The 27,613-nt window shown below is 41.0% G+C and overlaps 3 protein-coding genes across 4 annotated transcripts; 1 reads left to right on the top strand and 2 right to left on the bottom strand.

Annotated features, from left to right (window-relative positions):
* Nucleotides 1-13,551: 13,551 nt before the first annotated feature.
* On the bottom strand, nucleotides 13,552-15,112 carry LOC135431948 (zinc finger protein 239). Of its 2 annotated transcripts, XM_064687375.1 has the most exons (4): nucleotides 14,959-15,112; nucleotides 14,788-14,898; nucleotides 14,166-14,725; nucleotides 13,552-14,099 (listed from the first exon to the last, which is right to left on the bottom strand). In XM_064687375.1, exons 2-4 carry the CDS (start codon nucleotides 14,854-14,856, stop codon nucleotides 13,892-13,894), a joined length of 837 nt encoding a protein of 278 aa, XP_064543445.1. In that variant the 5' UTR covers nucleotides 14,857-14,898; nucleotides 14,959-15,112; the 3' UTR covers nucleotides 13,552-13,891. The 2 variants fall into 2 exon arrangements, with proteins under 2 accessions (XP_064543445.1, XP_064543444.1); XM_064687374.1 differs by having other exon boundaries at nucleotides 14,788-15,030.
* Nucleotides 15,113-15,954: 842 nt separating this feature from the next.
* Sin1 (SAPK-interacting protein 1) lies at nucleotides 15,955-18,207 on the top strand. The gene has a single exon (XM_064687154.1). The coding sequence runs from the start codon at nucleotides 16,075-16,077 to the stop codon at nucleotides 17,899-17,901; it is 1,827 nt and encodes a 608-aa protein (XP_064543224.1). The 5' UTR covers nucleotides 15,955-16,074; the 3' UTR covers nucleotides 17,902-18,207.
* An 830-nt stretch (nucleotides 18,208-19,037) lies between these two features.
* LOC135431826 (uncharacterized) lies at nucleotides 19,038-20,146 on the bottom strand. Its single transcript, XM_064687155.1, has 3 exons — nucleotides 19,998-20,146; nucleotides 19,612-19,932; nucleotides 19,038-19,553 (listed from the first exon to the last, which is right to left on the bottom strand). The coding sequence occupies exons 1-3, from the start codon at nucleotides 20,082-20,084 to the stop codon at nucleotides 19,377-19,379; spliced, it is 585 nt and encodes a 194-aa protein (XP_064543225.1). The 5' UTR covers nucleotides 20,085-20,146; the 3' UTR covers nucleotides 19,038-19,376.
* Between the last annotated feature and the right edge of the window lie 7,467 nt (nucleotides 20,147-27,613).

Raw genomic sequence — 27,613 nt, 5'->3', positions numbered from 1 at the left:
TTGAATCATGTGTGTGTGTGAGTGTGTGTGGGTGTGAGGGTGTGTGCGTGTTACATGTAAAACTGTTTATGTCACACATCCAGGCAGGCCCGAAAACGCAAGTAAAAACTGTAAACTGTATGCGTTGCGCACAGATAATCACCATGACAGCCAGCCAGCAGCTGAAAGTAATTGGCTGAGGCAGCTTACGTCGAGGCTCGGCATCAGAGTTGCCAATTTAGCTGTTTTCTAGCTGATTTTGGCTATTTTCAGAACTCGTAAACCGGAAACTTGCAGGTGCCTGCAATTGTATGAATAAACTGATTTAGCTATTTGCTTGTTCGTTTTTTTTTTATAAGTATGTGCACCTTTTAGTCGCTTTACCTTTTTTTAAGTGCCATATCAATGTAAAGGACTTCTTTTGGTTGCTTTGCACAAATAAGATAGATTGCTTAAATAGAAAATATTCAAAGGTAACTACGCAAAAGTGGTAATGAAAACCTTGATAATTTAGTTAGCTATATTTAGCCGTTTTTTAACATTAGAATTAGCTATATTTTTTTAAAAGCGATTATTGGCATCACTGCACACCACACACCACACACAAACAGCTCATTTGGTTCACAATAGTGGTTGGGCACAGGATAACGCGATAAGCATCACAAAGCTAAATGGCAAAGAGCCTGCGACTGCCACTGACAGGAGAACCAGCAGCAGCAGCAGCAGCAGAAGCAGCCCCAGCAGAGAAGCAGAATTAAATCATTCGATAAGATTATGCATACATTGCCGACGGCATTGTCCTGGCTTCCTTGGACCCGGCGCTGTCCCTTACATTTCCATGCAAATTTATTTGTTTGCTGTTTTTATTAAAATTTTTTGGTCGGCAGCTAGCAAAGCCCTGCTAATGACACTCAAAACTCGGCTAATGAGTCAATAAGGCTATTTTGCCAGTCAGGCCAAAAATGTGAGCGAGAGCTGGCGGATGAGTGTCCTGGCAGTGATACGCACAGGAACAGGCGTTTGGACAGGGACTGGGACTGGGGCGGCAATGGCACTTAATTACTTTAATATGGCATTTATGTGAAATGCTTTGATTAGCAGCCTGGTGCAGCAGCTGACCACTGCAGGCACTTGCTATTTCAGCCTGCCACCTGTTTTACCTGGCATTTTGACAGACTCGGCTGGGCAGGCAGGCAGGTCCTCTAACGAACACGTTGCACGTTGCATTGCGTGTTTACTTTTGATCTTGACTGGGCTTATGGGATATGGGACATGTCAATTAGTTTTTGAGCCAATAGCAATTTAATGTGTGTGTATGCACAGCTACTTCATATACTGACACACACACACACACCCACACACAACCCAGCCTGGCAATCATTGCAATTGAACTTTAGGCCCTGCTGGCAATTAGCTTAAGTGCATGTGCTTTAAAGAACAACAACTTGAGCTGCTTGTAAGAAAATGGTACATCATTTATCAAAAATCCTTTTGTGTCTGCAGCTTAACATTAATCTAAGCCGCTTGCGAGGGCCGCTTTAACAGTTCCCAATTGACAATATTGCTGCCTGGCATTACTTTGTGCTGCCCCCGCGTTGTTTAATATATTCGGTTCTAGGTAAGGTCCTGTCTTAGCTTTTTGTTACATTACACGTCTTAGCCTAAGTCTTAGCGTCTGCCTCAAGGACACACGCAGACACAAGCCGCATGCCCCACACGCTGCTCTCTTTCCAATAATGTTGCAACAACTTAAACTGTCAGCATGCCTCATTTTTAAAATAGCAAACGTGACAATGTCAGGGCTCAATCGAGCGTTCAGCTGAAACAACGGCAACAACAGCAACAAAAGCCCGCTTAACTTAACAACACGTTACTCATACGCACCGTGTCACACACTGCTTGAGTTTCGCTGGCTAATTAGACATTTTATGGATGGCCACTAAAAAACTCTTATTTTCGGCCAACACACTCTGCTGCGGGTGTGTGTGTGTGTGTTTGGCATTGGCATTGAGCCTTTTGTAAGCCGTCGCAACAGCTGGCGTGCCGCTCGTTTCGCACGCCTGTGACATGCATACTAATTAAGCAGTTTGGCATGGCTTTAAAATTTCAAAATGTGATCACACACAGCCTCACACACACACTCACACACACACACACGCACACGGCGCAGCTTAAAATGGCTTTTCGAAAATGCTGCATAATGAAGCTAATCAGGCGCGTTGCGCAAAATAAAATTGTGAATTTGAATTTGAATTGAGTTTTGGAATTTGAATGCGAGTGCAAATGCGGACTTGCAAATTCGCAAATTCGCAGCTTTGCATCACGTATTTGCATATTCAACAGATACTTGAAAATTGAAGTTGTATCTGAAATGTGCAGGCAATTCAGGCTAATTGAGGGGCGCGCAGCCTCTGAAGAGCTGCCAAATTACCGGGCCAGTCGGAAAACTGTAAACTGATTTTTTTTTTCGCCAAAAAATATTTAACACCTTGACAGGTTGTGTACATGCGTGTGTTTGTGCAACTGACAGGCAACAAAATAAAAAAAAACTTTTTTGGCGCCCCATTGTCAAAAGCGCAAAGTCATTTCTAGTTGTTCAACCTGCCAGCTCCACCTGCCACACTGAGATTCCTGTCAAATGGGTAAAACTTGCGTTGTCCCCAAAAAGAAGATAAACGAGTTTTAGTTCTTCATGAGTTTGTTAAAGAGCTGTTGCCAAAAGCGCAGCTAATTGAATTACAGCTTAATAAAATGGCGCTTTACCTGTTAATAGCATATTCAAGGACGAGTTGTTCGGGCAAGCTGTTAAGCCATTAAATACTTATTCTCGTTCTTGTTTCTTAGACTTAAGCCTTAATTGCTTAATTCCCTTATTATTTTCCTGTTATCAAAATGTTATTTCTTAATCAAAAACAGATAAATGTAATTACAGCAACAAACTCATTCTCTAACTCTGTCTACTTAACAGTCACAACAGTAACAACGTTAATTCGAGCTGAAATGTTAAGTTCTTATATGTTAAAAGCATGTCATTCAGTTTTTATTACCATAATTTCAATATCATCATCATTATTCTTATGTTATTATTATTCAACTTCTACTATGAGAATATTATGTCACTTTAAACATTCTGATTGTTCTGTTCTGTTCATACCCTTAAGCTGTCAGAGGCCAGAGCTCATAGTTGAACGTTTTCACTCAGAGCAATCAATTGCTTAACCAGGCATTTTTAATGGCTTAACCATCGAACATTGATTGCATTTTTGGGTGGTGGCAGAGTTCAACAATTCATGTGCAAGTGTCAGTTGGTGCAGCTGCTGCTGCGGGCACAATTTGATTTATGCGCTCTGCACTTTTGATAAAGTGTTTGGCATTGACGTTGCCATCCGATGCAGAGAGGCAACTCTCAGTCAGCCCGGGCCATCGACATGGCCCGGGAGCAGCAACTGGCAGTCAGTCATACGATATGGCCTGGCAGCTGTTCTTGCTGCATTCGCATTGTGGCATTGTCATTGCTTATTGGCCATTGTGGGCAGACACTTTGGGCTGGAGCAGGACTCTCGCAAAAGTTGCTCGTGCATAGCTGTGTATGGCATTTGGATGTTCATGTCCCCAGTGGCTTTTGCTTTTTCGAGTTGAATTTTTTGCTTGCCTGCTTACATAGAATTATGCTCTGTGTGTACTATACAGGCAAACATGAAGTTTGCGCTTTTCATTCTGGTAGTCCTGTTGCGACCTGCTACCTGTCTCAAGTGTGCTTCAGCGGGTCGGAATTGTAGAATGGCGAGCAAGGAGAAGGAAATGGACGCCTTAAGCCTGCCCTCTAGGCTTTTGAAGTTTTTCCTTGTAACGTTATCAGAGGCAAAAAGTTGTGGTTGAAGCTTTTCATTGTGCTACTTTAAGAGCCATAACAAAAGAGAGTTAAGAAATAGTAACAAAAGCAGAAAGCAACGCCAGTTTTTGTGTACTTATATTTATTTTAATGGCAGCCAAGTACGTAGGGATTTAAAAATATATAGATCGATTCCAACTGGTTTGGCTGATGCCTTAATAATATATTTGGATTCCCAAGAGTACAGAATAAATTTAGATTCTGGAAATGAATTATCTTTAAATTGCTTACAGAATTTCAAGCTAGTTTTAAAATTAAATAAATATTTGTTTAATTGCTCCATAGAAATCAGTTAAACAAATTACACATTTTCCGCGAATTTCATTCACCTGTCGCAATTTTCGCGCTCATTTCATTTGCAGTTGGAGCTCATTTAAGATACATCAGCAGAGGGATGTTAATAACTGAAATATACAAATTGCAGTGGCGCCTGCATTATTCACATCACTAATGAAATATAAAACAATTACAAATCCAGGCTCGCTCAACATTACACAACCTGCAATTAAATCCATCAATTGCCCGTTACGAGTGATACCAACAAATTGACAAAGTTGCAACTTCCGCCGCGTCCGTTGGGCATAAAAATTTCAATGAGTATATTGCAAGATTCTCTGGGAGAGGGGGCAACGGGGAGTAACACAGGGAGTGTTGCGGCGCCTGGTATAAATCCTGCCACCAGCAGACCCCGGTGCAAATTTGATGGAAAACGGCGCCAGTTTCAACGCCAAAGGACGCACACAAAAGCAACGTGCAACGTACAATGTACAACAATTCGCAAAACTGCCTGCACTGCCACGCCCAGCGACGCCCACACGAGAATTTGTTTGCTTAACTGCATGACTGGGTCGAATTGGCCGGGCTTGGGCTTGGGTTGGCCTCTACGTCGAGTTCGTATTCGAGTTTCGTTAGGGTTAGGGTTCGGTGGATCAAGCTCCGTTCTTTGGGTCCCAGAGCAGCTCTTCCGCTGCTCCTCTCGGCAATTCCCACGGCGGCTGCTGCTTGGGTACACCCTGCAACTTTTAATTTGGAAAATTTGTAACAACAAACTTTCTGTGTCCCTATACCCTGTAGGCCAAGTGGCAAAGGGGTGGATGCAACAAATGTGAAACATATAATTATATATTAAAATTTATAGATAATTCATTGTTAAATTAATAATAAGTGAGCGAATTTACAAGTAAGCCAAGAAATGCTTGGAGCTGGGTTCAGATAGTTTTTGAGTTATGTTTTAGTTATTTATTAATCAATAAAAACTCACTCACTATTCATACAAATCCTAATTAAAAGTGTTTTTTGGCAAATTAAACTTTTCATTCGGTAAGAAGTTTTATTCTTAAATGTTATTTAGTTGAGGGAAATGTTAAATACAAATTCAAAATAATTCATTAAATTTTTCCTATAATTTGTAAGGGGTATTCTTATAGTACATCAGACACAAATTTTAATTCCATACAAATCATTTGCTTTCGCTCTCATCCTTTTGCCTGACAGTATTTACTTCCCTATACTCTTTTTGTTGTTGTTTCCCCATTGTCGTTGTAGTTCTTTTGGCCCCAACTCTTTGCAACTCTTCGCTGCAGCTGCCCGTGTTAAACAATTTGTGCAACATTTTTAGTGTTAAATATGCACAGCTATTTAGCATGTTTGTCTCATTGCATCAACTGCGCGGGACAGACCGCATGGCGACAAAAATGCGGATGGAAGCCAGATGACAGAGTAAAGGAAATTTGAGTTGATTGTGCTTTAAAGTTTTGCTGAATAAAACGTCCTCAGTCCATTGTTAAACTGAAAGAGCCTGAAAAGTTGGTCAGGCAATCAAATGTGAATCCCAGGATAGTTTTGATCATTGCGCCCGCATCTTATTAACTCGCCTGTCGGCCACCCAGCTGTCATTCAACTTGACCGCCAGTCAATAATAAATGATACAAATGGAGCAGCATTCGCATATGCCAGCTACTACACGTATTCCCAATTCCCAGCACAGACGACCCAACAACTTCAAAGGGACAAACGTCTGGCAAATCCGCAGCTCGTGGCAAAAATTTGAATGCTCGGAAAATGTTTGATGCGCAAATCCGTTGAGATTTCTATTTTAACTAAGCGAAGGCCTACATAGAGATAAATACATTTATTAAGCTAGAAATACTGCCTTATATATCATTTATTTGCGGCAATTGATATTTTTATACGACATTTTATAGCTGGCTTTTCGCGGCACGCGTCACGCACTTAGCAGCACGTCAGCCGCAGCTGAGAGACGGCTGTAAAATATTTGAGGCAATCAGCCGGCGGTGGTTGCCGCACAATGAACTGCCGACTGTTGCCAAATGCCTTACAATTTCCGCTTAAATGTGGCAACAATTGCGTACCTCCAAAAGTGAAATGTTTGCCATTTGCCAGCTGCCAGCCAAGCAGCTTACCTGGGCCTGGCTCACAAGCCGCATCCTTTGTTTATGTTTAAGCCAGCCCAAATAGATAACAAGTCTGCCACGGGGCATAAATCTTGGCCTAAGCTTAGCCCATATATGCGTGGCCCTGTTATCCCTTGTTTTTTACGTTTTATGGTCGTAACAAATTTATTTCGAATTATGGCTGCGTCTCACGAATTGTGTGTAAACAGTTGACAAGAATAGAACGTAAACACTTGAAATTGAATTTTAATAACAGGCAAAACAAATCAAATGAAATATTTAATGGGACATTAATACGCAGCAAAGTCATTTCTAATTAGTATCAAGCAGCCTTACAGCCTGGCTGCCAGCCAGGGCCAGGGTCAGGGTCAGAGGGCAAGGGGCAGGCGGGCCACGCGAATTGTGATATTTTCAGATGCCACAACGTATTTGAATACATATTAAATTTTTGCTGCGGCCTTCATTTTAAATGCAAATCAGTGGCAAACGCAATCGCTTCGGGGTAATCAATATGAACAGGTTGCCAGGGGCGTCACAGCAGCTTTTTAAGGGGCGTGGCTAGCGTCTTTTTCTTACCGTCAAGGTTATAAATGTGGCACCTGAGGGCGTTGGTCCCATCCGTATTTCATTAGGCATCAATGCAGCCCGTATGTTCGGTAATTCAAATCAATACGGCAATATATATTAAGTCAAAAGGTTTCGAGTACTCTTGAAAAAAGCAATACAAATTCAATATGAAATTTTACAAAAATATACGTATATACTGTATGGTTATTGTAAAAGTTTTCAACTCTCAACAATAATAGAGTTATGTTTCGTTTTAACTGAAAATCAATTTTCAATAAAACTTAAACATGGCACTAGACTTCAGCTTTCAGTGTGCAAATGAAAAACTTGCCTTTTTCTGCAGAGCCACGGGGCGTATGAACAATATTGAGCATACATATGGCTGCAGCAAGCAACAGCATGTTTTCTAATAAAATGCCAAGCTGATGCAGAGTATATCCTCACGGGGGGTACTTTAAAATAATCAGTTCTTAGGTAACACAAAGACCTAAGTTATATTCATACTATATATCTTACTGATGAAGACGGAAAGCTGCGCAGATAAGTATTTTCTATATATTTATATACATTTTATACATATTACAGCTTAAGGGCAAGGCCAGAAAATTAGCTTAATCATAAATCTGCAGCTAATGAAACAAGGCAGATTATAGCCAGAACATAAGCTGTGACATCCTTATTCTGGATTTATCCATTGTATTTGTCAACATGGGTTTATCTACTCTCTGGTACTCGCAGAATCGTAACTACGACAAATTTGTGACGTCTCGCATGTTAACTAAGCATATTAATTTAAGCAGTTGCTGAAAAGGGACTTTGCTCATTAATATGCTGGAGACATTAATTCATTTGGATACTTACATGACACCAAAGACAGCAAACCAAAAAGCCAGGCTCATGCTAGAAATGCCACATTTACTTCTACAATAACAGACATATCTCAAATGAAGTAAATTCCTGGAGTTGTAATCATCTAAGAAGCTTCCTCGTTTCAATCTTCGTCTGATTAAACAAGTAAAGATACCTTAGTTCGAAATTCCATTGGCATATCAAATAGCTAATATATGCGCTATATACCATATGGGCAAGGGTGTTATATATTCGTCTGAGTGCAGTTTGTTGTTCTTTCATCTTTTTTTCTCTTACTTGATAAACATAATTTGCTGTATACAATGCAGCTGCATACACAATGGACTGCCGACTACAAATTGACTTTATGCTGAACAGCAACTGCTGCTCCTGCAGGACTCGAAGCAGGAGCAGGAGCAGAAGCTGCAGCAGTTGGCAAGACAAAGACGCAGTTGAAGTTTCATATGCTGCTTATAACATTGTTGTAGTTATTAAGGACCTGGCATGCATATAAAATAACAAGTATTAAAGTTTCTTGGTGTATGTGTGTGTGTGTGGAGAAGCAGCATTAATTAACTACAAAGGCTGCAAACAATAGAAACAAATTACCAGCCATACAGAAAGCTCGGGTTTGAGGTTCCGTCAGCAGCTGTGCAGATGAGAGTGCAAAATGTTGTTAGCTGCCAAAGAGTATGCAGATGACAGGCAGGGACGAGTTAAAAAGGATTTCAACTAACATACATATTTTATTATGAAATGCAAGACATGTTGTGCACAACATAAGAGATTATTTATTAGCGTTTGTGCAATTTGCTTGCTCATCTCAATGTCCGTCCGTCTCGCTGACTGTCTGTCTACCATTCTGTCTAATTTATGTCAGCAGCACTTTAGCATTTTCCCTAAACATAAAAGACTCCCCTTTTTGTGCTTTATGTGCAAGTTTCTATGGCAAATAAACATGAGGAACTCAACAGTTGCATATTTCGGAGCCACTCGCAGCTCATGTTATATTTACATATGTAGCTGGAGTTCTGGAGATTATGGAATAGAGATGGGCGCCTGTCGGATTTTGTAAATTGGCAGAGATATTAAAGGCACGCACGAACAAGAATCACGAAATTTGTGTTGATTAAAAGTTTTCGTAATCCAGTCTATAGGATATGCTTTGCTAGGGATTTGTAATATCATATCCATAGCAAAAACTGCAAGGTATACCCAATATTCTTGCGCACGACTGTAGATTATGGCTTTAAGAAATTGCACCAATTAATGTACTTTCGTAAATGCTTGTGTTCCTGTTTCTCATTTTGTACAGCACGAAGCACGCACCCTACACTACTCTAAAAAAGAGTCTAACAATAAAGCACAAACAGGAAATGTTCCTTTGAAGCACAGGACTGGACATTAGAGTGGCACTCAGAGTAAATTTAACTGCTGCCTTTGCTGTATTCAATTTAATCAAATTCAGTTTAGTTATTGTACTGCAGTCAACTAAAAGAACGTGCCAGAGCTTTAATTTCGAGCTTGAAATGCATTTAATAACTGCAGAACAACAACAGTAATTGCAAGAACAGCAGCAACAACAGCAATAATTTATGCATGCCTGACATTCTGCACATTACTCTTACATCCTGGCGGGCCCCCGCAGGCTATTGGGCGTGTATATGGCATGGACACAGAGCCATCGAGCCACCGAGCCAGCGAGCCACTGAGCACATGGAAGCCAAAGGCAAATCCAGTCCAGCACCGGAACCAAGCAGATCGGACAGTTTGATTTGCATTTGTAATTTTGATATTGGGGGCAACAGCTTGACGCTTTAAATGCGTCCAGAACCGGGCTGTCTTAAAGCCCTGTCAAACTGACTAACAACCAGTTAAGCCACTCAAAATGTGCCAGCATTTAGGCGCCCTGGCATTTCCATTAGTTATCTAAGCACAATTTGTGACCATTCTGGGCTCGGCGCAGCCAAACATTTATCTTCATTTTGTTCCAGAGCACAAAAACAAAGGCCAACAAGTTGGCAAAAGGCAGCTTCACGAACTGTAACTGAAATGGAAACTGGAAACTGGAATTACCAAAAGGGCTATACACTGATTGCCATGTTTAGTCAACCAAATGTGGCCCCTAGCTGCGCTGTCTCTCTCTCCTTATATCCATACAATAGCTATTCCACATTTAAAAGTTAACCAAAGCTAACATATAACAATAACAATAGAGGCCAAGTTGATTACCTTTCATGCTGCTGTTGTTGTTGTTGTTGATGGTTTAAACAAGTAGACACTTAACAACTCAGCTGTCCTCGGTCGCTGTTGACACCCTTTGAGGTGGGCTCTGCCCCAATCACACAAGCTGCCAACTCTTGTTAGGCCAACTGTGTCTACAACAATGTCTACGTCCTGGCTTTGAGCACATTTTCCAAATTAACCTGCCCTGTTTCACCCGCCGTTGTCGCTTTCCTAGATGCCAACGCGTTAATTTAAGCGACTTTCGTGTTTAATAGCTATCTACATATGCCGCTCCCACTCATACTTTGCATGTGTATGTGTGTGTGTGTGTGGGGGGGGGCGTGTTTATAGGCCTATCTATTTGGTGGGTCTACCCACACGGCTGTGTCACGTTCAGAGACACAACATCCGCTGTGACTGGCATGCCAAAAATACTAAATATAATCAAATAGTAACAAACTAGAACGGTTTATTCAAAAGTTAAAGAGTAGCTCAACCAGCAGATACCCTATAGCCGAAAGTGGAGAAAACAAAAATGGATTATCACAATAAAAGAAAACAAAATCCTTGACTATATGATGTTATTTAACTTAGGACTTGTCAGATACACGAAGGCAAAATATGAATTCAGAAACTTTGCTCTGTTCCTCATCGAAAATTTCTCTGGAACTTTAGAGAATACCTTTGCATTTATATGTTACGTACATTTGTTTAACGTCATAATACCCTTCACTGGCAGTTTTATGACTACAGGGCCACAAAAAAAAGAAAACAGTTTCTATGACAGCTTGGCAATGACTTCATTTGGCTTATGGCACACATACACGCAAACACACACGCACACACACACGCACACACACTCATGCGAAAATGCGCGTATCTGTTTGTAAATGTGACAAAAATCAGTTTGTTATTTAAATTCCGGATGCCGTTTCACCAAACCCATGAAAACCGCTTGATATTTACTTTAGAGTATATTTATATAGCTGAATATATAGTTGGTTTTTATTATTCTTGCAATAAACCATCAAATTGAATTGCATTACAGTTGTTTTCGCTGTTTTTGTGCTGTTTACTTAGTACGGCACGTACTCGGGGGCGTATGCTTAATTATTGTTTATTAAATTCGCCTGTGGATGTGCGTGCACAAATGCCGTTGGTGTCAGTTCTCCGTTTGGTTAACCCATCGAGCAACATAAAATTCAGTTACGTTGCGGCTAAGCCAATTTACCGTTGCCCTGATGGCAAATTAAAGTGCAACCGCAGATGCAGATGGAACCGTAATAGCAGCTAGTGCAACTACCACTGCAACAGGGACTGCATTTGATTCCTCGCCCATTTGACTCCATCAAATGGACTAAATGCATGTGCCCAACTGCTGTTGTCAGCCACCACATAGTTGGCCACAATGGGCAACCACTAGCACCACCACCACACATAAACTGGCATTGTAACCACAGCTGCTTCGGATTCCATTTCGGTTCGCCTTCCGTTTTTTCCTTTTCTGGCTCCCATTTCTGTGCCTGTTTCGGCTCCTTTTGCTGCGTGTCGCCTGTGGCCGTTGTTGCGTGTTGCTGCTGACATTTTGCGGTGCCACTTTCCAAAATGACATTGCCACTTTTCCAGCCAAGCTGATAATGATGATGACAGAACATTTGCCAAATCAATTTGGGCAGCGAGCGCGCGCGCATGTTCGTGGGCGTGGCTATTGGCCACATAAGCGTTAATGTCAATAAAAAAAAAACAACCATCGAATTTGCAGCACGAAAATAGGATTGCGAATGGGGTATTAAACTGAATCCAGCTACATAGAACCGCACCATTTAACCAGATTGTAAATAACTTTAATTGAATTAAGTGCAGTCAGTTATGTGTGTGACAGTGGAACTAGCAACTAAAGCGAAACTTAAATGGAAAATACACAAGAACAGTTGGAATGAAAATAAGGAAAAAGTTACTTAGATGATGCTTTCAGATACCTAGAAACTTTTTATGTTCCCAATGGAGAGATCCCTTTCCGGTAGAATTTTGCGGGGATGTCACAAATTTAACAGACAGAAAACTAGCTTAAGCTCTTATAACTTATCAAGTGAATTAAGCATTAAAATCGGGTTAGTTGTGCTGGAGTAATGACAGTAGTCTGAAAGGAACTTTACTTGGCAAAATATTTTCCAATTTATAGCTGATTTTTTACAGAAGATTTAATTAAACACAGCTGAATCGCCTAAAATTTGCTTAACACCCTCAATCGAGTAAAAATATATGCTGCATGCTTTCAGGGGCTGCTTTAAAATGAACTTCGCCTCGCCGCCATTTTGTTTGCGCTGGGCTGCGACGTTAATTAAGCGCCACGCAGAAACTCATCAACGCATTAACCATGACGTCAGCGGGTGCCTTGCTGCAGAGCTCCAAATGTTAGTGCATTCCACTTTGATTACGCGTATTTGCATGCTGCGCTGGGCCCGGCCCCTCCCGGACCACCAATGGTCACACAATCTGGGTGCGCAAATATTTGTTGTGTATAAAGCACACAAGACGCCATACGGATACCTTCTGTGCTTGGCGGAAGTTATGGCTGTTCGATATTCATATCGATTTCATGAGTATTCAATTAAAAATAAAACAAAAGCTGCATTATGCGTTATTTACGCATGGTTTAAGAGGTTTTTTTTTAGCTATAGCTGAGTGTAAATTTAAGTGAAACTCATGTCGACATTTAAACGCATCGTAATTTCTGCTGACAACTGACCCAGCAAGCATTTTCATAATAAATTTATAACGAATGTCACGGTCTGTTATAATTAATGTGGCCCATTTGTTTGGACGGACATTAAAGCGGCTATTTAAGAAACTGAATGCCAATTGAACGCACACACGACGCCCAGGCGACGACAACCGCAAAGAGATGACGGCGAGCAGGAGCATGAAATATGATGGAACTGACTGGGCGACAGTGTAACCAAGTGGCGGCATAATAGTTTGATTTACTGACTGTCCTGGCGGCGGGCAATCGCAGTAAAAACCTGGAAGAGGGCACAGAGACATCGCGTAGGTACAATTGTCATCCTGTGGCAATAAAGATTGCATCTTACTAAATAATCTTGTGTAATGTTCATGCTGTTTTTAGTCACGTAAACAAGTACGTGGCAGTAATTAGTTTTCCTGGCATTGGAAATCTAAAAATATATTATCGATCCAATTTGTAAGACATAACCGCTATCAGGTTTCAATAAAATGGTCAAAGCTGTGATGATATTCGCAAAAATAAACAGTTTCTTAGATTCGTAAGTTAATGTAACATCTAAATTTGTTTAATTTGTAAACTTCCATATAAATATCAATGGCAGCATCGAACTGCAATACACCCAATAAATAATAATTGAGTAAGGACTTTGCAAGAAAGTGTGGTATAGACACATTTGCCCATTTTTACAGCTAAGAGAAATGTCCGACAAAACGACAATTCACACGTCCAAGGTCTAAAGCTTACGCTCGAGTACTTTTGCCTTCAGGACTTTATGACGTGACAAAATCAAATGCCGAAAATCATAAAGCCATAAAATCGCACAATAGGCGAGTAGTTAAAGTCTTAAATCTTTACGGGCAATAAATTTTCACACATGATTTTACATTAAAAAGTTCCGATTCGTTTTTTACTGCTTTAAATGCAATTGAAAATTGCAAATACGCTTAAATTACACAATTGGCAACTATGTTGACGCAGTTGGCAATTAACAGTTACAATTTCCATTTGTTATGTCTTGCATTTATTTATAAGAAGAAGAAATATGTTGGCCTGCATATTCATTGACGTAGCAGTCGCATCTTTCATATATGTTTGCACTCACTTGATTGAATGTAGATTTGTTTGTGGCTGTGGGTGGTATGAATGCGATGTGTTTGTGTATGTGTGTGTGTGTTGGTGTGTGAGCGCGCGTGTTTATGTGCGTGTGTGTATGTGGCATTATTGTGTAGTCTCAATTATGATCTCGTGCGTATCCAGATCGGGCACCGAAAACTTCATCGGCAAGTAGTCATCCGCATGCATATGCGACATTTGATTAACCTCTAGCTGGGTGCGTTCATGTTCCTCATGGCACTTGCCCTCATGCTTCTCGTAATCGCCAAACGTTTCAAAAATGGCACGACAGATCATGCACTCAAAGAAGCTACTGCAAAGATTAGGGAAGCGGGAAGTTAGGCAACCGATGCAGTGGTCAAAGAGAAGCTGGTCTTACGGTTTCTGCTCGGCCTCTAGACGCTCCCTCGCCAAAGCCGTAGCCGCCTGTATTGCACCGGGCACATCCACATCGACTCCTTCCTTTATGTGTGACTGCAGATGCCGCTTAAAATTGGAGAGCTGGGTGAAGCCTTTTTCGCAGTAGTTGCACTGATAAGGCTTGGCATTCAAATGACCCAGCTTGTGCTTCTTGAGGTTAACCAGTTGCGAGAAGTAGCGGCCACATCGCTGGCATCGAAACGGCTTCTCTCCTGTGTGTGTCATTTTGTGGCGCTTCATATTGCTTTGCTGGGTGAAGGATTTGTTGCAGAAGTTGCACTGATATGGACGCTCGCCGCTGTGTACGGCATAATGTCGCTGCAGGTTAACCGCCTGTGCAAAGGCCTTGGAGCATATGTTGCACACAAACGGCCGCACATCGTTGTGCACCTTCATATGCCGATCCAGATTGCCACTGTTGCAAAAACTCTTGGAGCACAGTTTGCACTCATAGGTAGTTTTGTTATGGTTGTGCACCTCCTGCCGATGGAGCGTCTGATCGCGTTTACTTGTAAACATCTGCGGGCAATATGAAATATTTGTAAATAAGATATTAATTCGCCAAGGCGAGTGAAACTTACTCGGTCGCAACGTTTGCAGCTAAACTGATTGACCACAATCTTATCGAATTCCACCGGGATGCCCGCCATTTTTGACGCTGCTACAACATCGGTCCGATGCGGTTTTATATCCTGAATCGTACTTATTGGAAATAACAGATCCATATAGTGTACAAGTGCACTAAAACTTACTTTGAATTGCCTAATTTCTATATAATTTTTTCGCGTCTTGTAAAAAAGTCATATGGTAGTAGAGATGTGAGCTAGATATCAATATATCGTTTTATCTGCATAGTGCACACGGATTGCCATGGATTATATATCGATATCGTGCGATTAATCGACTGAAACAATTCAAGGTAATATTATTGTTTCATGAATAAATAGGTTTGTTTTTTCAGTTGATTAATACTTCAAATAATGACTTATATTGAATGAAACAATAAAAACTTGTAGTTCAAAACAATTTAGGAATTTGTGATTATTTTGACATAACTGAACTATCGTATTTACAAAAATGTGACTATCGTTTGCTTCAAAAATCCACGTCTTGAGATTCAAAGAAGAAGCATACATGTTTGCCGCCATCCTCAAATTTCAAAATTCCTCACAATCAACAATTTTTAAGACTTCACAAATACTTATAATATATCTGCAATACAATGCTATACAGTTTAATAATTCCATTTACGTTATGCTTGACAGTGATGTAACCCATCGATAGGTGTGTGGCGTAACCTTCACACGTTCATGACAAATAACTTTTTACTCATGCAACACGATTCGTTTTATAGAAACAATTGATTTTATTAGTTATTATCAGCAACTTATGCCATTCTAAGTATTGTATTTGTTTGTTTTCCTGCTCTAGAGTTGTGACGGTAACAAAAAAGTAATAGATAAGTTTATGCAACAGCTGTTCTGTTACGACTCGGTTAGTTAGCAGATGTTAAAATCAATTTCCAATCATATTTACCGTTTTCTCTCAAAAGTGACGCTGGATTGAAAAATTGTCTTGCATCAAATCACTATTTGAATAATTTTCTATATAATTGCATTTACCAAGTCTATGTTATATAACTCATTAACGAATAACGCCAGCTTTTCCAGGAAAATTAGTTTGCTCTGTTAATAGCATTTAAGCAAATGTTCAAGTTTTAGGGTGCCCACATATGTATTTTAGTGTTGATTTGGAGCTAAAAGTCAAGAAGAAGCATAATTAAGAAGGAACACAACTCCTGGCACACACAAATGCAGAGATAACTAAGAATTTGTATTGTTTTGTGAGTAAGAGACGTACCAAGTGCAATGGCCACCTATTCCAACCAGCACTGGCTTCTCTCGCACATACGCAACTCGTTCATCTCCACAGATGACACGGGCATATGCGAGACCGTAATGCTGAGCGACGATATGCCGAAGCATTATCTGAGGAAATTTCAAGCAGCCACAATTATAGATGTCTATAGGCGTAGCCACCGGAGCCAGGCATCACAGCAGCGCAAGTCGATGCCCAAAACTCCAGATACTGCCACGCCTACGCAACGGTCTACGCCACTGCAGCACATGATGCCACCCAGGATCGCGGATCCGCCGCTGCAGGAAGTAGACTTTGTATGCTATCCTGGTCTAGATTTGAGCGATGATGAGGATCTGGACATGTCCACGCACTCGTTCGACATTCAAATGTATCCCGAAGTGGGCGCCCATCGATTTCGCTCAAACACAGCACAGAAACTGGAGAAACTGGACATAGCGAAGCGCAAGGCGGCGCGCATTAAAAGCGTTAACTACAATGAGGAGGTGCTGCCACCGGACCGCAAGGATTTCTTCAAGCGCAAAGTGGTTAAAGAGCAACCCACAGAAAAACCCTCCACTTCAAAAACAACTGCAACAAATGTGAAGCGCCTGGAAAAAACCAGTGATGACGACCTATCCGATGAGGGTGTAAAGAGCATGCTGACGGAACAGCTAGCCAAAAGCCCCAAGCAGACCCAAAATCGTTTCATTGAATACGCACGCTTTGATGGCACCGCCCAGGTGGGCATGCCCACAAAGCGCATCAATGTCTATGTAAATATGCTGCCCGAGCCGGAGCGCAATTATCCGCTCAAAATTTGTGTACTCTCCACGGCCAAGATCGTTGAAGTGATTGGCCTGGTCTGCTACAAAACTACCCTACAGTATCCAGATGCAGTGCAGCTCAAGTCTGTGCAGCACTATGCATTATATATGACGGAGGATAACGATGACATGGATGATTTTCCGCCGCTGGACAATCGGGAGCCTTGTTCCAAATTTGGATTCTCGCATTTGACGTTGGCCGAACGCCGACCGCTAGCGCCGGTCACGCGCATTGACTATCACAATCAGTTGGGCACCAAGTCTATGACTTCAGAGGAGGACAAGGTGGCGATGGCGGATGCTGCAGTGCGTGCGGTGCAGAACATCAATTTGAATGGTGATGTACCCGACGCCGGCGGGGGAGATGGAGGCGGTGAAAGCCCCCTAGACCATGTTAAGGAGTATGAGCAACGCCTGCTTAACCACAACGATATGCTGGAAGCGCCAATGCATCGGACCTATCGTGTCAGCATCATCGACAAGCGTTTCTTCAAGTGCGACGTAACGCTGGCCGTTTCCGGGGAACGCATCGAAATAGATCAGCATAAGAATACCAAATTCTGGACGCAAAGAAAGCCGGTGTCTACGCCCATTGACATGGTGGCGCACTGCGAGATTGTAGAGCAACGGCAGCTTAAGGCACTGCTGCGTATTTGGCTGAAATCCAACTCTTCCAGCAGTATGACTACCAGCTGCACTTCGGCACCCAGTACTGCCAGCATTGCTACGCTGATCCCGGGCAGCGGCGGTGCGGGCCTTATCCATTCGCCCGCCAGCCCCCGTCATCAGTCAACGCACAGCTCCAGTTCGCCCTTTGGCCTCTTTGGCAGCGCGTCCAACATTCGATTTAAGCATTACGACTTCGATACGGACGTGCACACGGCCGAGCAGATACGCAACAAACTGAACTGCATTCTGGAGATGCGCGCCAGCGATATACGACGCGAGTTCCTGCAGCAGCGCGAACGAAAACAGGAGAAACAGCTGGCCAAGCGCCAGCTTAAGTTGTAGTATTTTGTTCCTAAGCTGGCCATGCTGCGCCTCGCCTCGAGCTGCTTGTGTGCCGCCTAGCGTGCAGTGGACGTAACTCTGAGGCCATCCTTGCCTGTCGCCGGCTAATCATCTCCCTTCCCTTCCCCGCCCCTCCATCCAACCCGTTGAAGTTGTATTTTAGTTGCTAACCTAAAGAGCGTGTGTAACACACGTTTCGCATAGCCTATAAGTATTTATTCAAACACTTAAGTAACTAAAAACAAATCCGAAGTGCAAAATGAAAAATAAATAGCATCAAAGTTCACAATTATGCTGAAAGACAAACTGTGCTATCAGCTTCCACTTTATTACTGTAAATTGTGTAATATTAGCAACAACAATGGGCACATAAACACACACTGACACTGATTCTCTCGCCTTCGCCTTCGCCTTTAGCTGCATTTGTTTCCCAGTCGTACCTGCGACCATGCTGTGTAGCCTGAAAAGATCAGTGGGTTATTCACATAAGAATTAACGCTGATCGTTGGGAGACAGATCATATCCAAAGTACCTTTAGGCTCAGCTGTGTCGTTTGTTACATTTTCAACAACAATAAGCGACTCTCTCACCTTCGCCTCTGGGCTGCACTAGACTACCCAGCAGAACTCGCGGACGTGACACCATCATCGTTTAACGGTGATCGTTAGCAGCAGCTCTTTGCGTAACGAGCGCCTATGTAAATTTTAAAAATTTCTGCTAGGTCGTCTCTCTTTCACTCTTCCTCCCTTCCTTTCATTCTGCTGTACAAACGCGCACTCGTGCTACTTCCGCATTCGCGGCTTCAATTGTAGGCGGCTGGCGCGCGACTTTGAAGCGTTTTACTGGCGTTTTGTGCGCGATTAGCGTTTTGTATTTCCGTTTTGCGCGGCTCGTTGACATTGCAATTGTCTGTAATCAATGTGCAATTAATCTAACAGACCCCCAGACGGGGCCGGGCCTGGCTGAGCTAACGGGTATTTTGTTATTGCTATTGTACTTATAAGTATGCTTTGTCGTTGGACTTGTGTTTTATTTATAGTTTTGCAATGTCAGGCAGAATCTTTGTGAATGGGCGGGCGGTACCTAGGGGCGACAGCTGTTAAGCTTATTAACAGCTGCTTTTACATAGTGCCGTTATAATTATGATAGATCTGTGTGAACAGAGCAATAAGATATATATAACGATAAGTCATGAAACGTTTGTTTTCGTTTCGTTCTATGTAAGGCCAAGGCTGCTAACTAAACAAAAGCTCACAATTGCGACTTCACTGGCAACAATTGACATTTGAGGTCAGCAGTGCTAATGGCGATGGCGATGATGATGATGATAATGATTATGATGATGCTGCTAACTGGCGTGACTATATAAAGTCAGCGCCAACAAGTTCATCGAATGAATCACAATACACAATGATTGATATCGATATGAAAACAAAATTGGAAATTTGGTTGTATTTCAAAAATTTACACATTACTCAATTCCAAAACTTTGGCCGCCGTCGATTTGGCTCAAAAAGGCTGCCCTTAAGCGTTGTATCAACGCCGTGTGTTGTATTCGGCTTATAGAAGAGTATAGAAAGCGTAAAATCCATCTCGGGCATAAAAGCTGGAAAGTGATCCAAAACAGATATATTATGGAAGTACAGCAGGCCCTGTAAGACAGGCATAGGCATTAATTAGGCACAATTTTAATTGAATCTCCTTTCATACCTCACTTATGGGACACAGTTTGGCCAGATTGCTGTCCTTGATCATGTTCTGATAGAAGAAGTACGCCAGTTTATTACGCATGACGCCATCGAGCAGCAGCTTGCAGGCATCAAACGCTGAATCGAAAAACACCATTTCGGTCTTTTGAATTGGGCGTGGCACCACCAGCTTGTACTTCACCCACACCTCGTTAACGGGCTCAGTCAACTGGATATCGGAGCTAAGATTGCCATCCTCCTGAATGCGACAGCTCAAGTTGCTAATAATGGGCCAGAGGTTCAGGCAATCGAAGCTGTGCCACTTCAGCACGTAGCGCGATCGCTAAAATGTGGCAATAGGCTAAAAACAGTTAACAGTTAAAAAGGACGCCTCTTGTAGGGACTTACGCGTGCTGCGTGCAAAGGTGCCCAGAAGGTAGCCAGAAGCCAGAGGGTAACCAAGAAGCGACGGCGACAGATTTCGTTCATGTCCATTAGGGAACTAAATGAACATTTAATTTTTGTTGGCTACTTGATATAATAAATGTGATTAGCATAACGAGCAAAATATAGCAGTAATTATGAATACAATTAGTTATGCTTAAATGAATATGCGAACGGGCGAAAACATTTGGATTTTAATTATGCATGTTTTAGGGCCACGTGACGTATGCGTAATAAATGCGATCAATTCTGTCACTGTCTCTTTTTTCAAATGATTTGTGTAACTGATTAAGGATCACAATATATGGCATATTTATGCCTTGTCCATGCCCATGATTTATTGACGGCTCCGAAACTGACAAAAAACAAAAAACAAAAAAGTAACCGGCACAAAACCCCAATTCAAATATCGCATGCAATTTGTCAAATTGCGTTGCGGGTACAATGATTTTTTTGTTTTCTTGATCTCTGCAAATGCGCAAATATTCATTGCGAATAGAATTTATTATTGGCAAGTGCAGTCAGCGTCGACAAATTACCTTCAATATTTTCTGTGCTCGTTGTTTTAGTTTTTCTATTTATTTTTATTTTGTTTTTTTGCTGTTAATGAACTAAATTTGCGTTCGCATTTGTGGGCGTCATTCTGTAACACATTGTGAATTTCACTTGGGCGAGCCACTTGTGGTGCCGCTCTAAATACAATTATCAGCTAATTTACTTAAGAACAGACCCACAAATATATGTATCTATGTGTATCAGTAGGTGTGCGTGTGTGTGTGTGTGTGTGGGCTACAAGGATGCGAGCTGCGTTTGCGTGCTGCAGCAGACGAGACATTGTCGCTAGAGCTAATTGAAAGTCAATAAATGCTATGAAAATTAATTAAAAATGCACACAATTGCAACCTTGACATTGAAATCGAATGACAGACAACAAACAGAATAACAGCAACAACAACAACAACTATGAAAAGTTCACGTATGAAAGTTGGCAGCGTGTTGGCTGCGGGCTGCCGGGGCGGGACTGGGACAAACTTGGCACGCATTGTGAGCGGATTTTCACTGCAAAACAGCAGCAGCAGCAGCAACAACAACAACAAGAACAACCAGAATATCAGCAAATGCAACAACAACAACAACAACAACGACAACAATGTTGTTGCATTGTAAAAAGTGAGCGGCATAGCAAACAGTTTGCCGGTCCGTTTCTCAATTTATCAAATGCATAAAATAATAGGCCTAGCCGCATAATTTAATGTCGCGATTTTAGAAGGCCGCACGGGCTTCTATGCATATGCAGATTAATCACGATGCAACAACTACAATTGCTGGCCATATGCATGAGGCATGTGGCATGTGGCATGTGTCACGCAACACAACCGGACAATGCAAATCTAAAGTTGATGCACCCGATAAAGCTAACCCCAACAAAACAAATGCGACACTGCATAAAGCTATCATTATAATATTTAAAGCATTTTTTTTTTAATTTTAGAAATAACTGAAATACTTATTTTAAGTTTACTCAGTTTTCAATGATTCATGATTTTTGTTCAACTTTACATTGAACTTGTCCTTACTTCGTTTTTTGTTTTCGTCTGACGAACACTTCTAGTAATTTCCGTTGCTTTTAAATTGCGTTTCTATAGAAATCTTGCTGCGTGCAATTGGAATGTAAATAGCTTAATTGCTTTATGCTACAAATCAAATAAACAATAGCGATGTGGGTAAGGTTTAGCTAAGATACAATTTAATTGAATTATTATTATTAATGGAACTGTTTTGAAGTATTGCATTTTTAAAGGCATAACTGAGTAAATGCTTAATTTAATAAATATTCATGCATTAAATATAAATTATAAAATTCATTTAATCTTTTAATAAGCTCAGGGAATACATCCAATTTGTAACCAATGAGAATAACAGATAGCCAGAAAGACAGACAGAGATAGAGGGGAAAAAAGAAAATGTTTTATCAAACTAAAATAATATTTACATGAGTTGATAAAAATTTCAATTGCTTAGAAGCATAGGCGCCACGCACTTCAAAATGAAGGTTAAGCCTAATGAGACATGCCTTTAATATACTTTTGCTCAAGCACATATCAAAAATTAACAAATGGGCAGCACTTTCCACGCTCGCTTCCTAAAATAATACTTATTTGAGTTGATGAAAATTGCAATTGCTTTGAAGCCACGCACTTCAAAATGAAGGTTAAGCCTAATGAGACATGCCTTTAATATACTTTTGCTCAAGCACATATCAAAAATGCACAAATGGGCAGCACTTTCCACGCTCGCAGCTGGGTGGCAGTACTGCGATTACGCAATTTGGCAACACTTTTATTTAAAACTGTCAGCCCATAAATGTTAAGAGTTTAAAGTGCCTGAAATGTGCTTTACATTATTGCCATGTCTTTCATTATGGCCATAACATTTTGCACATACCGAGACCAACCCACACACGCGGACTGTGCGTTGTTACCGCAGCACGCACCAAGCACCAGGCAGCAAGCGTGGCCAGTCCCAGTCGCAGTCGCAGTCGCAGTCGCAGTCAGTCAGTCTCTTGGAGGCATTCACAAAACGTTTGCGGGCCCAAAATGTGATTTTAATTGCACAACAATTTTCAGTTGGCTTTTAAATGCGAGCCGAGCCGGGCCCAGTTCTACATAGGCCTAAAGCGTGTTTTATGGGGCTGTTCTCGTACTGCCTGCTTGACACATGTAACCCAATTCTGTCGCTGCGAGAGAGAGCGAGAGCGAGGGAGAGAGCGAGGGCGGAGTAGTGAAAGAAAGAGAACGTATGAGAGGCGTTGCACTTGCAATTTTTCAACATAATTGAACGGCGAACTTTTAATTAAAAGCGTGCTTTTAAAATAAATAAAATATGCGCACAAATATTCAACGAAAAAAAAAGAAATATGTAACGCCAATTGTGGAGGTCAACTGCAGTCAGCCAACCCCAAGACGGAGCCAGAGAGACAGACAGACAACCTGTTCCACACACTCTCGGATCAATCTGCCAGTGGCCAGCGTTGGCAGCGGCTTCCTGGCCAGTGCGCGCTTTCTGATTACAATACAATAAATTGTGCTTGGGGTCTGTCAAGGTTGCGATATTGTCTGAGCTTCATTAATGAAGTGCCGAAACCTGGGCTCGTTGCCGGCACTGGCTGCGACGCAGGTCCAGGCCTGAGCCTGAGCCTGAGCACTTGCAACCACATGCAGCGGGCAACCGGTTCAAGTAGATGCCACTGGCAGCTTAGTAGCGCTTAATGCAGGTGGTGATTGCAACTTGTGGCCAGACAAAAGGCGCTCAGCTTCAAGGTTGCAATGCCCTTGGCTGACAAGCCAAGTCGGGCAACAGGCTCCTCCGAGCTGAACCTGTTTGCCCGCTCTGCACTAGCAAAAGGTTCTGGGTTATGCAACAATCCCTGTTTCTTTCCATCCGTTGTTCTCATGACCCAATTTTCAGACAGGCGCACCTAAAATTGGCAAAGTCTGTCATTTAATTTAACCATCATAAATCGCATTATCTAAAAGGACTTAATGCCTGTTGGGAAATGTTAAATATGGCTTTACGTTAAGCCACAAATTACAACTGCGTCTCAACAACAATTTGTGCCTGCCACATGGACAATAACTGTGCTTCCACGTTTCTCTGCTCTTAACATTGAACTTGGGGTGAACAGCGTCAAGTTTAATATTTTATTAATATTTATAAACATTTTTTTTTGGGTGCTGTCGTGCTTACGTTAGCCAGTTGCCAGTTGCCCAGCCATTGCCTCACGACGTTAACTGTCATGCAATCTAATGAGGTGATTCACATCTTGCGGAAAAATACTTGTATAAATAATATGAATAGCATAAAGTAAAATATAGTATACCTATAAATTATGTAAGTACCTATATGACAAAAAATAAATTTATATGCAAGCGAATTCATAAATATATGCTGAAGAGCTATCTACATAAATATAGCAAGTATGACTGCGCTAGTCGTGAATGGCCGACTAGCAGATACCCTAAGCATCCTTTACTAAAGTTCAAACTACTTCTTAAACATACATATATACCCAAAAACGCCCGATCTTAATCAATATTTCAGGGAATGAATATGGCTTTCAAATGTGTGTAAATAGGTATCAAAAACATAAATATATGTAAAATCCACACTTTTCAATTTTATTTAAATGTGTTGACCTATAAATTTTTTGAAATTATTTTGACTTGCTCGGGCAACAAGCAGACCTAGGTTTCTAATTCTTTAAAAGCATTAATTAATTATGCCTTTAAACTTAAATTTTCTTTTCCGTTTTCTCAACATCTGATTTACATTTGTGGCACTTCCTATTTGAGAAAAGAAGCCTCTCGGTTCTCTCGGCTTATTTTATGGCTGCTGTAATTATAAATACATCAAGTTTAATTAGGATATTTTTTCCAAGACTAACTCTTTGTCCATAAAAAAACTCGTTTTTTCCACTGTTTTGCTTTCGTATAAGCTGTTCAATTTAATTATTCGCTGCAGTTCGACGTACTTTTCAAATTACAAATTTACAAAATATTTTTGTGTAATACTTGCAAAAAGTTATACAATTTTGGCAAGAGTTCTGCTCACTTTCTTAATCATCAATATATTGGGTTATTTCTATATTGTTTATTCGGTGTTTGCTTTGGGGATTTCCTACACAATCGTTGTTAATTTATATACTTATTGTTATTAAACAAACTGGTAACCAGCTTGTGTCGCAGCTTCAGCTTCCACCTACCTCAATGTATACAATTTCGATGCGATTTGATTTGCTTCGCTTCGCGTAGGCTCAAGTGAACAATTCCCCCAAAAAAACATAATTTTTGTTTAACGCGCGACGCGTGCAAAATGTCAACAGAAGGACAAACAACAGCAAAAATTAGAGTGTAAACCAGCTGCAACAACAAAAACAACAACAGCAGCAATAATAGCAATAAGTAATAATAATTATAATGCTCCGACCGCTGATCATAAGCAGATCGACAACGACAGCGCCTGGATGACCCTGGGCTACGGCAGCAGCTCCAAAGAGTGTAGGCATAGCAACAGCAACAACAACAATAACAACAATAACAACAATAACAACAATAGCAACATGTGTGTGTGTGCAAAAAGTAAATAAATGTTAAATAAAAGCAAATAAATGCGTGAACAATAACAAGCATGGCCAACAATGCAGCGACTGCGCGTACTTAAAGCTAAAGTGCCTTTAAGAGCCAATTGATATTATTTGTCCCACAAACGGGCACCTGACTAGGCCAGAAACTTGGCTTTAAGTAGCTCTGACCTACCCCAACAGATACAGGAAAAAAACAAACACAATTTGGCAACTTCCTGGTTAGATAGCGCGCTTTATTGGCCAAAGGCTGCAGATTAATCTTTCTGTGGTACATTTTGATTGACACGCCCCTTTATCTATATTTTTTTTTCTTATTTTTGGAGGCTGCAAACAAATTACAAAAAATCATAATATATTATGGTTTTTTATTTATTTTTTATTTCTAAATAAATAAATCATTTGTTTTGTTTTTCTGGCAACAAAATACTTGAATTTTTGTTTGTTTTGCGGCTATTGTTGTTGTGTCTTTTACCGCAAGGTTATTTTGCCATTGTATTATTTGCACTTGTTGTTGTTGTTGTTGTTCGAGTGTTTCTTAAAAATCATAATTTACTTGTTGGCAAATCAAATTGTATGACTACTCGAAATCAAATGGCCAGCAAATGCCTGTCGTCAATTGCCAATTAATGGACAGCTGACCTTAACGAGCTGCTAGCCGAAATCACATTAAGCATACGCCCCATTAGCCCGATTGAGTAAAAGAGTTCTGACTACCTGTGCGTAATTGGATGGCAAATATGTGTCGCACTTAAGATTGTATAACTTTATCAGTGCATTGAATAAACAAAAACGACGGACAACTGATGCAACCAGCGTTCCATCAATGCAAGCCAGCCACTAAAAGGATTAGTATGCAATGGTGCCACATAACATAATAGCATAACGAGGGGGCAGCTCGCATGACGCAATGGGAGGCGCCTCCGACTGCAAAATGCTTTTGAACTTGCACTTGACATTCAACTAGCAGCTGGCGTAGGGGGAGGCTTTTTGGCTGATGCCACAATGGATTTGCTGCTGAGCAGCTGTTTTGTAATGAGTTAACGGGAATTGGGCTAATAAAACGGCGTCGTTAAAATATTAAATTGCCAAATGGCAAATGCATTGTTAAACAAATTACCGACCTTGTTGCAAAATCATTTTATGAAAATAGAAAACTAACATGTGTACATTTATATCCATATCTGCGCACATTAAAAAAAAATTAAAATATATGCGACTTATGCAAAACAAAATTTAGGTTTCAAATGCATAAAAAAATAATTTATGAAAAGTTCAAGTAATTGAATACAAATTTATATAAAATATGATATATAATATTATTTATGTTATTAATAATTATTATATTATTAAGCAATTCTATAAAATTAAATTTAAATTCCTGCATTTCTTACAGTTCTTAGTTTGTTGTGTAGGTGAATAAAAATATATTTACTTATTTTTAAATTTCATTAATTATCTGCTCACTTTGTATTATTTATTTTTATATATAGCTATCAATTTTAATAATTTATGTACTCACTTTGTAAATATTTATTTATTTAATTTGAAAACAAATATAAAAAATGCTTCGACATTTTCTATTTTTTTTTTCTGAAAAAACTTCCTCTCCGTAGACGGAACTTCTCGACGCAGCCCAGTTGAGCTGACTAGATGCATACTCCATTAGTGGCTGCTCATTTCCTAACCCTCAACGAATTGTCATTTGTGGCGTTTCCTGCTTCCCCATAGATAAATTTGAACATGCTGGACTTGCATGCTGCATTGCAATTTGTTTGACGGCAAATTGGATGCAACAAGGTCGCCAATCGACAACAACAATAACAATCAGAGAGGCAAAACTAAATCAACACACTGAAGCACTTTCCCAATTTTCGCGCAGCGAGACGAGGCGTCGCGGCGAACGTTGCGTATGAGCAATGCGAGCGTTTCGTGATCGTTCGCCTTGCTCAATGCAAACTGGCTGCGAGAAAAGAAACAAAAAGAAAAAAAAAACATTTAATTTGCAAATAAATAAATCGGAAGCACCTCGCAGTATGCACATGTGTGTATCTGTATCTGTATCTGTAGCTGTATCTTGCCAGAACAATTTATAAGAAATAAAATTCAAAAAAATATATAACAACAACAACAGGCTGACAAATGCACCAAGCGAATGTTGTTGCTGCTGCTGTTGTTGTTGCCAACGCAACAAGTTTCGTGTGCGGCTGCTGCTGTTGCTCTGCCTCTGCTGCTGCTGCTGCTGTTGCTCAGTTGCCAATAAGTTGTCGCCGCTGGCAGCGCAGTCGGCGCAGCTGTCTCTCCGTGTTGTTGCTGTTGTTGTTATCGGTTGTTTTGTGCGTACTTGGACCGCTCAATAACGCTGCTCGACGCGGCTGTCTCTGCCGTCGTTGACGCTGGCGTCGCTGCCGCCGGCAGTCGCGCTGTAAGCAACAGCAAC

This window comes from Drosophila montana, unplaced genomic scaffold, assembly GCF_035044405.1.
Source record: "Drosophila montana isolate Dmon_TW-CO22-7 unplaced genomic scaffold, ASM3504440v1 contig_3200_1, whole genome shotgun sequence".
Classification (NCBI taxonomy): domain Eukaryota; kingdom Metazoa; phylum Arthropoda; class Insecta; order Diptera; family Drosophilidae; genus Drosophila; species Drosophila montana.
This window is presented reverse-complemented; position numbering and strand designations above follow the sequence as displayed.